Genomic DNA, 10688 nt, shown 5'->3' with positions numbered 1-10688 from the left:
GGAAAGGAGAAAACTCGAAAGAGGCTCCTGCTCACACTCACATACGTCAACCCTAACACTCTCTCAGTCCTCAAAGAGAGACCTCGAGAAGGAGACATGTTGAAGCAAAGCCACAGGGGTCTCTGAGGTTTCCCTGGCCCTCATGTCAGCATCTCTCTCTGATGTCAGCATCTCTCTCTGAGGTCACCACCTCCCTAACACATTTGACCAATAAGCTGACGTCCTGCAAAAGGCCTTTGTGATGTCACTGCCACACCCAACCAAACCCTGAAGTGCTAATGTCCTCCTGCTGGCGTGACACTTTGAAGGTTTGAGCTACTCTGTGTGAATCACCCCACTCAATGGATCTTCATTCTAGGAAGCAAGCCGGCTAGACGGTAAAACATCAGAGGCTGCTCCCAATGCTACACATGGGCCTGGTCTACACTTCGGGTTTAGGTCGACTTTAGTGGCGTTAAACCGAATTAAGCCTGGACACGTCCACACAACGAAGCCCTTTCTTTCGACTTAAAGGGTCCTTTAAACCGGTTTCTTTACACCACCTCTGACGAGGGGATTAGCGATAAAACCGGTCTTTGCGGGTCGGAATTGGGGTAGTGTGGACGGAATTCGACGTTATTGGCCTCCGGGAGCTATCCCACAGTGCTTCATTGTGACCGCTCTGGACAGCACTCTCAACTCAGATGCACTGACCAGGTAGACAGGAAAAGACCCACGAAGGTTTGAATTTCATTTCCTGTTTGCCCAGCGTGGAGAGCTCAGGTGACCCCGCAGAGCTCATCAGCACAGGTAACCGTGATGGAGTCCTCCCAGGATCGCAAAAGAGCTCCAGCATGGACCGAACGGGAGGTACGAGATCTGCTCGCCATATGGGGAGATGAAGCAGTGATAGCTGAACTCCGTAGCAGTAAAAGAAATGGAAAAGTATTAGAAAAGATCTCCAAGGCCATGAAGGACCGAGGCCATAACAGGGACACACAGCAGTGCCGCGTGAAAATTAAGGAGCTACGGCAAGCTTACCACAAAGCCAGAGAAGCAAACGGAAGGTCCGGGGCAGAGCCGCAAACTTGCCGCTACTACGCGGAGCTGCATGCGATCCTAGGGGGTGCAGCCACCACTACCCCAACCGTGTGCTATGACTCTCTCACTGGAGAAACACACAGGGAAGACGGTTCAGGGAACGAGGAAGATGACGATGGAGGTACTGTAGGTAGCTCACAGCAGCAAGGAAGCGGAGAAACCGGTTTCCCCAACAGCCAGGATATGTTTGTGACCCTGGACCTGGAACCAGTAACCCCCGAACTCACCCAAGACCCTCAGGGCACACAGGAGACCTCTGGTGAGTGTAACTTTGTAACTATTTGTAAACATTACAAAAAAAAAGCAAGTGTGTTTAATGATTACTTTGCCCTGGCAATCGTGGCCAGTACATCTACTGGAAAAGTCTGTTAACGTGTATGGGGATGGAGCGGAAATCCTCCAGGGACATCTCCAGAAAGCTCTCCTGGTTGAAATGGGGTGATTTTATTAAGGGGACATTCAGAGGCGCCCGTTCCTGCTCTTCTGACCAGAAATGTTCCCCGCTGTTAACCACGCGGTGGGGGGAGGGGTGAAGTGATCATCCCAGAGAATCGTGTGTGTGTGTGTGGGGGGGGGGGGGGGTTACTTGTGTTTGTGCCGCATGTTAACCGGGAAACCACAGCCCCCTCCTTTTACATTGAAACCCCATTTTAAATGGACAACCCAATTCATCCTTGATATGGGAAATGCGCTGCTGTTTGCAACCTTTCCCGCATGTTAAGAAGGTTAAAAAAGCCAAAACACTGTGGCCTACGATGGCTGCCTGCAAGCCGAAATATGCGACCTTGTAATGAAAGAGTGTACCCATTGTTCTCTAAAATGTGTCTTTTTTAACCACCTCTCCCTTCTCCTCCGCCAGCTGCAAATGTTTCTCCTTCGCAGAGGCTCGTGAACATTAGAAAGAGAAAACGTAGGACGAGGGACGAGATGTTCACGGAGCTCCAGATGTCCGCCCAGGCTGATAGAGCACAGCAAAATGCGTGGAGGCAGTCAATGACGGAGATGAGAAAAGCCCAATATGAACGAGAGGAGAGGTGGCGGGCTGAATCGCGGGAAGAACAGAGCAAGTGGCGGGCTGAAGACGATAGGTGGCGTCAGCTTGCAGACAGACGGCAAGAGGCAATGCTCCGTCTGCTGGAGCATCAAACTGATATGCTCGAGCGTATGGTTGAGTTGCAGGAAAGGCAGCAGGAGCAGAGACCGCCGCTACAGCCCCTGTGTAACCAACAGCCCTCCTCCCCAAGTTCCATAGCCTCCTCACCCAGACGCCCAAGAACGCGGTGGGGGGGCCTCCGTCCACCCAGTCACTCCACCCCAGATGATCGCCCAAGCATCAGAAGGCTGGCCTTCAATAAGAGTTAAAGTTTTAAAATGCAGTGTGTCCTTTTCCATCCCTCCACCCCCACCCATCCCAGGCTACCTCGGCAATTATCCCCCTACCTCTGTAAGGAACTAATAAAGAATGCATGAATGTTAAAAAAAATGACTTTATTGCCTCTGCAAGCGGGAGGGGAGGGTGGGGTGGGGTGGTTGGTTTACAGGGAAGTAGAGTGAACCGGGTCGGGGGGGGGGGGTTTGGAGGGTTCATCAAGGAGAAACAAACAGAAGTTTCACACCGTAGCCTGGCCAGTCACAAAACTCGTTTTCAAAGCTTCTCTGATGCGCACCGCGCCCTGCTGTGCTCCTCTAACCGCCCTGGTGTCTGGCTGCGCGTAATCAGCGGCCAGGCGAGTTGCCTCAACCTCCCACCCCGCCATAAAGGTCTCCCCCTTACTCTCACAGATATTGTGGAGCGCACAGCAAGTAGCAATAACAATGGGGATATTCTTTTCGCTGAGGTCTGAGCGAGTCAGTAAGCTGCGCCAGCGCGCTTTTAAACGTCCAAATGCACATTCCACCACCATTCGGCACTTGCTCAGCCTGTAGTTGAACAGGTCCTGACTCCTGTCCAGGCTGCCTGTGTACGGCTTCATGAGCCATGGCATTAAGGGGTAGGCTGGGTCCCCAAGGATCACGATAGGCATTTCAACATCCCCAATGGTCACTTTCTGGTCCGGGAAGAAAGTCCCTTCCTCCAGCTTTCGAAACAGAGCAGAGTTCCTGAAGACGCGAGCATCATGTACCTTTCCCGGCCATCCCACGTTGATGTTGGTGAAACGTCCCTTGTGATCCACCAGGGCTTGCAGCAGCATTGAAAAGTACCCCTTGCGGTTTACGTAGTCGGTGGCTTGGTGCTCCGGTGACAAGATAGGGATATGGGTTCCGTCTATGGCCCCGCCACAGTTTGGGAATCCCATTTCAGCAAAACCATCCACTATTGACTGCACGTTGCCCAGAGTCACTACCCTTGCTATCACCAGGTCTTTCATTGCCCTGGCAAATTGGATCACAGCAGCCTCCACCGTAGATTTGCCCACTCCAAATTGATTCCCGACTGACCGGTAGCTGTCTGGCGTTGCAAGCTTCCACAGGGCTATCGCCACTCGCTTCTCAACTGTGAGGGCTGCTCTCATCTTGGTATCCTGGCGTTTCAGGGCAGGGGACAGCAAGTCACAAAGTTCCATGAAAGTGCCCTTACGCATGCGAAAGTTTCGCAGCCACTGGGAATCGTCCCATACCTGCAGCACGATGCGGTCCCACCAGTCTGTGCTTGTTTCCCGGGCCCAGAATCGGCGTTCCACGGCATCAACCTGCCCCAGTGACACCATGATTTCCACATTGCTGGTGCCTGTGCCTTGTGAGAGGTCTATGTCCATGTCAATTTCCTCATCACTCTCGTCGCCGCGCTGCAATCGCCTCCTCGCCTGGTCCGGGTTTCACCTTGGCATGTCCTGGCTCTGCATATACTCCAGGACAATGCGCGTGGTGTTCATAGTGCTCATAATTGCCGCGGTGATCTGAGCGGGCTCCATGATCCCAGTGCTAGCTATGGCGCCTGGTCAGAAAAAAGGCGCGAAAGTAGTATCTGATGGACCAGGAGAAGGAGGGAGGGCGGGAGGGAGGGAGGGCCGAGTGACGACATGGCGTACAGGTACAGGAACAGGGAGAAACACAAACAACTGTCACACAGAATGGTCCCCCCAAAGATTAAAATGAAAACCCTGGGCTTAGCAGGCCATTGATTTCACGGAGGAAGGGGAAGCATATGAATACAGAACAAATCTATTTTTTACATCTTAAGGTGGCAGCCGACGGTGCAGCATGAGTGACAGCCATACCCATACCAGTATGACGATGACGGATACCAATCATAAAATACCATCATCTGCCAAAAGGCAAGGGGCTGCTGCTGTGTAGCAATGCAGCCCCACGTCTGCCAGCCCCACGTCCGCCAGCACCCAGCATCGCCCTCGGCCTCTTCTGGGTGCTTAGCAGACAATACTGGGCAATTGGCAGAAAATAGTATATTACGACTGGTAGCCATCATCATCGAAACAGTAGCATGTCTGCCCAGGTGGCCATGATTGACAGCCACACCAGTACGACGACGATGGGTACCAGTCATAATATACCATCGCCTGGCAAGGGGCTGGTGCAATGCAGCCCTACGGCTGCCAGCCCCATGGCTATCACTCATGCTACACCGTCTACCGCCAAAAGGCAGTTAGCAGCTGCTGCTGTGTAGCAATGCAGTCCCACGTCTGCCAGCACCCAGAGGACATATGGTGACGGTGAGCTCAGCTGAGCTGAGCGGGCTCCATGCTTGCCGTGATATGTTGTCTGCACAGGTAACCCAGGTAAAAAGGTGCGAATCTATTGTCTGCGTTGCTGTGACGAGGGGGGAGGGGCCTGACGACATGTACCCAGAACCGCCCGCGACACTGTTTTGCATCATCCGGGCATTGGAATCTCAACCCAGAATTCAAAGAAAAGGCGCGAACCGCTTCTCGGCTCTCTGAGCTGTGGCGCAAACGTAGTATCTGACGGACTAGGGGAAGGAGGGAGGGGGGCCGAGTGACGACATGGCGTACAGGCACAGGGAATTAAAATCAAGAACGGTGGCTGTGCATCAGGGAGAAACACAAACAACTGTCACACAGAATGTTCCCCCCAAAGATTAAACTGAAAACCCTGGGCTTAGCAGGCCGTTGATTTGACGGAGGGAGGGGGAAGCAAATGAATACAGAGCAAATCTATTTTTTACATCTTAAGACGACGGTGCAGCGTGACTGATAGCCCTCGGCATCTTTCTGGGTGCTTGGCAGCAAATACGGGGCGGCGTATGACGATGGTCTTCAGGCCTATTGCACAATCGGCTGCTCGGGGAAGACTCTGCTAACGTGCGATGACCCGACTTGTAATAGGACGGCTAATAGTCGTAATACACCATTTACTGCCAAAAGGCAAGCCCCACGGCTGCCAGCACCCAGATCGCCGATGAAGGCTACCAGTCTACTGCACCGTCTACCGCCAAAAGGCAGTTAGCAGCTGCTGCTGTGTAGCAATGCAGTCCCACGTCTGCCGACACCCAGAGGACATATGGTGACGGTGAGCTGAGCTGAGCGGGCTCCATGTTGTCTGCACAGGTAACCCAGGTAACCCAGGTAAAGAGGCGCGAATCTATTGTCTGCCGTTGCTGTGACGGGGGAGGGAGGGGCCTGACGACATGTACCCAGAACCGCCCGCGACACTGTTTTGCATCATCCGGGCATTGGGATCTCAACCCAGAATTCAAAGGGGCGGCGGAGACTGCGGGAACTGTGGGATAGCTGTGGGATAGCTACCCATAGTGCAATGCTCTGGAAGTCGACGCTAGCCTTGTACTGTGGACGCGGTCCGCCGACTAGAGCACCTAGAGCATTTTATTGTGTGGACACACACAATCGGCTGTATACAACCGATTTCAATAAAACCGGCTTCTATAAATTCGAACTAATTTCGTAGTGTAGACGTACCCTCAGTGTTTCCAAAATTAGGGGACTTTATGGCCAGAAGAGACCTTTAGAGCATCTCATCTAACCCCTTGCATACCATAGGCTTGCTGTATAGTACAATAGTTACTTTTTGGGCACACACATTGCAGAAAGCCATCTAGTCTTCCTTCAATGACATCAAGAGATGGAGAATCCACCACTTTCCCTTTTAGTGAGTTCCAGGAGGCTCCATTTCCCCTTCCACTAGCTCCCCATTTACAGTGAGCCAGAGCAGTACCTGCAGCAGGGAGCGGGAGTTGCTGATGGCCTCAGAGGCACAGCCCCTGCAGTGTCTCAGGAATCTGGCACAAGTGCCGGATGATGCGGAGCTGGTGCATCACTTTTGGCCGTGACGTCCTCCTGCTGCAAGGGAATGAGAACCTGTCAGAGACTCAAAGGCCCCGAGGAATCAGCGGGAATTAAGGGCACCTGGAACCAGCACTACTTCCACCCATCACCTGCCCACCACTGAGGGATAAATTCACCTCCTGAACCCCAGAATGGAATCTTCTTGTCCTTTCTAGTAACCTCCAGTGACAACCCCCCTCCTTGAAGGATGAGCTCCTGCTATCTCCCCCTCAGTGCCCTTGACAGCTGTTCCACCTCCAAACCACAGCTCAAGTTATTAGTACCTTTGGACACAGACTGGCTAACCTAGTGAGGAGGGCTTTAAACTAGGTTCGATGGGGACAGGTGAGCAAAGCCCACAGGTAAGTGGGGAACATGGAGACCGGGGAGATGGGTCAAAAACGAGAGGGAGTGTGGGCTATATTGTCAGAGGGAAAGGAGGGTCAGGACAAAACTGGGAGGAAAGATCAAACCAGTATCTTAGATGCCTATATACAAATGTGAGAAGTATGGGGAATAAGCAGGAAGAACTGGAAGTGCTAATAAATAAATACAACTATGACATTGTTGGCATCACTGAAACTTGGTGGGATAATACACGTGATTGGAATGTTGGTGTGGATGGGTACAGCTTGCTCAGGAAGGATAGACAGGGGAAAAAGGGAGGAGGTGTTGCCTTGTATATTAAAAATGTACACACTTGGACTGAGGTAGAGATGGACATAGGAGACGGAAGTGTTGAGAGTCTATGGGTTAGGCTAAAAGGGGTAAAAAACAAGGGAGATCTCATGCTAGGAGTCTACTACAAGCCAACTAACCAGGTGGAAGAGGTGGATGAGGCTTTTTTTAAGCAACTAACAAAATCATCCAAAGCCCAAGATTTGGTGGTGATGGGGGACTTCAACTATCCGGCTATATGTTGGGAAAATAACACAGCGGGCACAGACTATCCGACAAATTCCTGGACTGCATTGGAGACAACTTTTTATTTCAGAAGGTTGAAAAAGCTACTGGGGGGAAGCTGTTCTAGACTTGATTTTAACAAATAGGGAGGAACTCGTTGAGAATTTGAAAGTAGAAGGCAGCCTGGGTGAAAGTGATCATGAAATCATAGAGTTTGCAATTCTAAGGAAGGGTAGAAGGGAGAACAGCAAAATAGAGACAATGGATTTCAGGAAGGCAGATTTTGGTACGCTCAGAGAGCTGATAGGTAAGGTCCCATGGGAATCAAGACTGAGGGGAAAAACAACTGAGGAGAGTTGGCAGTTTTTCAAAGGGACACTATTAAGGGCCCAAAAGCAAGCTATTCCGCTGGTTAGGAAAGATAGAAAATGTGGCAAAAGACCACCTTGGCCTAACCATGAGATCTTGCATGATCTAAAAAATAAAAAGGGGTCATATCAAAAATGGAAACTGGGACAGATTACAAAGGATGAATATAGGCAAACAACACAGGAATGCAGGGGCAAGATTAGAAAGGCAAAGGCACAAAATGAGCTCAAACTAGCTACGGGAATAAAGGGAAACAAGAAGACTTTTTATCAATACATTAGAAGCAAGAGGAAGACCAAAGACAGGGTAGGCCCACTGCTTAGTGAAGAGGGAGAAACTGTAACAGGAAACTTGGAAATGGCGGAGATGCTTAATGACTTCTTTGTTTCGGTCTTCACCGAGAAGTCTGAAGGAATGCCTAACATAGTGAATGCTAATGGGAAGGGGGGAAGTTTAGCAGATAAAATAAAAAAAGAACAAGTTAAAAATCACTTAGAAAAGTTAGATGCCTGCAAGTCACCCGGGCCTGATGAAATGCATCCTAGAATACTCAAGGAGCTAATAGAGGAGGTATCTGAGCCTCTAGCTATTATCTTTGGAAAATCATGGGAGACGGGAGAGATTCCAGAAGACTGGAAAAGGGCAAATATAGTGCCCATCTATAAAAAGGGAAATAAAAACAACCCAGGAAACTACAGACCCCAGTGAGTTTAACTTCTGGGCCAGGGAAGATAATGGAGCAAGTAATTAAGGAAATCACCTGCAAACACTTGGAAGGTGGTAAGGTGATAGGGAACAGCCAGCATGGATTTGTGAAGAACAAATCATGTCAAACCAATCTGATAGCTTTCTTTGATAGGATAACGAGCCTTGTGGATAAGGGTGAGGCTGTGGATGTGGTATACCTCGACTTTAGTAAGGCATTTGATACGGTCTCGCATGATATTCTTATTGATAAACTAGGCAAATACAATTTAGATGGGGCTACTATAAGGTGGGTGCATAACTGGCTGGATAACCGTACTCAGAGAGTTGTTATTAATAGTTCCCAATCCTGCTGGAAAGCCATAACGAGTGGGGTATCGCAGGGGTCTGTTTTGGGACCGGCGCTGTTCAATATCTTCATCAACGACTTAGATATTGGCATAGAAAGTACGCTTATTAAGTTTGCGGATGATACCAAACTGGGAGGGATTGCAACTGCTTTGGAGGACAGGGTCATAATTCAAAATGATCTGGACAAATTGGAGAAATGGTCTGAGTTAAAGAGGATGAAGTTTAACAAAGACAAATGCAAAGTGCTCCACTTAGGAAGGAACAATCAGTTTCACACATACAGAATGGGAAGAGACTGTCTAGGAAGGAGTACGGCAGAAAGGGATCTAGGGGTTATAGTGGACCACAAGCTAAATATGAGTCAACAGTGTGATGCTGTTGCAAAAAAAGCAAACCTGATTCTGGGATGTATTAACAGGTGTGTTGTGAGCAAGACACGAGAAGTCATTCTTCCGCTCTACTCTACTCAATGGATCTTCATTCTAGGAAGCAAGCCGGCTAGACAATAAAACATCAGAGGCTGCTCCCAATGCTACACTCCGTGTTTCCAAAATTACTACACTTTATGGCCAGAAGAGACCTTTAGAGCATCTAATCTAAGCCCCTGCATATCATGGGCTTCCTGTATAGTATAATAGTTACTTTTTGGGTACAAACATTCCAGAAAGGTATCTAGTCTAAATTAAATGACATTAAGAGATGGAGAATCCATCACTTTCCCTTTTAGTGAGTGCCAGGGGGCTCCATTTCCCCTTCCACTAGCTCCCCATTTACAGTGAGCCAGAGCAGTACCTGCAGCAGGGAGCGGGAGTTCCTGAAGGCCTCAGAGGCGCAGCCCCTGCAGTGTCTCAGGCACGTGGCCTAAGTGCAGGATGATGCGGAGCTGGTGCATCATTTTGGCCCTGACGTCCTCCTGCTGCAAGGGAACGAGAACCTGTCAGAGACTCAAACGCCCCGAGGAATCAGGGGGAATTAAGGGAACCTGGAACCAGCAGTATTTCCACCCAGCACCTGCCCATCAATGAGAGATGAATTCACCTCCTGAACCCCAAAATGGAGTCTTCTTGTCCTTTCTAGAAACCTCCAGAGCCAACCCCCCTCCTTGTAGGGTGAGCTCCTGCTACCTCCTGCTCAGTGCCCTTCACAGATATTCCACCTCCAAACCACAGCTCAAGTCATCAGAACCCTCTTCTCCACCCCGACACAGGTTGGGCTGGGAGGCGGCTCTAACAGGGTGTGCAGGAGGGATTCTGACAGCAGTGAAGTGGGTTGCAGGGAGGTTGAGATCTTGACCCAAGTCATCCCAGACACTAATGCTAAGTCACACAATGGCAGCATCTACTGTCAGTGGGGTCCAAGCACTATTTCAACCCCACAGTTTTGGATCAACTCCCCACAAGGGGAGGAGAAGAGAACCATCAGCACCACACACACACACACACACACACACACACACACACACACACACACACACCACTCCTGGTGGTGTGAGGGGAACAAGAGAAAGGACAAAAGAAGTAAGAGATGAAGAGAAAGGAAGGAGGGATGGAGGAAAAGGTAAAAGGAAAAGGACAAACCCTAATGTCCCCATGTCGGACATCAGGAATGGTAACATACATAAGCCAGTATGTGAAGACTTCAATCTCCCTGGTCATTCTATTACAGATTTAAAAGTCACTATCATTGAACAAAAAAAACTTCAGAAACAGACTTCAAAGAGAAACAGCAGAACTAAAATTCATTTGCAAATTCAACACCATTAATCTGGGCTTGAATAGGGACTGGGAGTGGCTGGCTCACTACAGAAGCAGCTTTTCCTCTCCTGGAATTGACACCTCCTCATCTATTATTGGGAGTGGACTACATCCACCCTGATTTTTGAATTGGCCCTGTCAACACTGGTTCTCCACTTGTGAAGTAACTCCCTGCTCTCCATGTGTCAGTATATAATGCCTGCATCTGTAACTTTCACTCTATGCATCCGAAGAAGTGAGGTTTTTACTCACGAAAGCTTATGCC

At 49.8% G+C, this 10688-nt stretch overlaps 1 protein-coding gene and 1 long non-coding RNA gene across 5 annotated transcripts in view; one reads left to right on the top strand and one right to left on the bottom strand.

Moving 5' to 3' along the window:
* The window catches only part of LOC135977850 (uncharacterized), a 121817-nt gene that overhangs the window by 52926 nt on the left and 58203 nt on the right, over nucleotides 1–10688 (bottom strand). The window lies entirely within an intron of this gene.
* LOC135977852 (uncharacterized) lies at nucleotides 456–3411 on the top strand. The gene is made up of 2 exons (XM_065579028.1): nucleotides 456–1339; nucleotides 1940–3411. The coding sequence occupies exons 1-2, from the start codon at nucleotides 799–801 to the stop codon at nucleotides 2440–2442; spliced, it is 1044 nt and encodes a 347-aa protein (XP_065435100.1). The 5' UTR covers nucleotides 456–798; the 3' UTR covers nucleotides 2443–3411.

This window comes from Chrysemys picta, unplaced genomic scaffold (assembly GCF_011386835.1).
Source record: "Chrysemys picta bellii isolate R12L10 unplaced genomic scaffold, ASM1138683v2 scaf45, whole genome shotgun sequence".
In the NCBI taxonomy this organism is placed as follows: Eukaryota; Metazoa; Chordata; order Testudines; family Emydidae; genus Chrysemys; species Chrysemys picta.
Note: the sequence above shows the minus strand (reverse complement) of the source record. Positions and strands in the feature narration are given on the sequence as shown.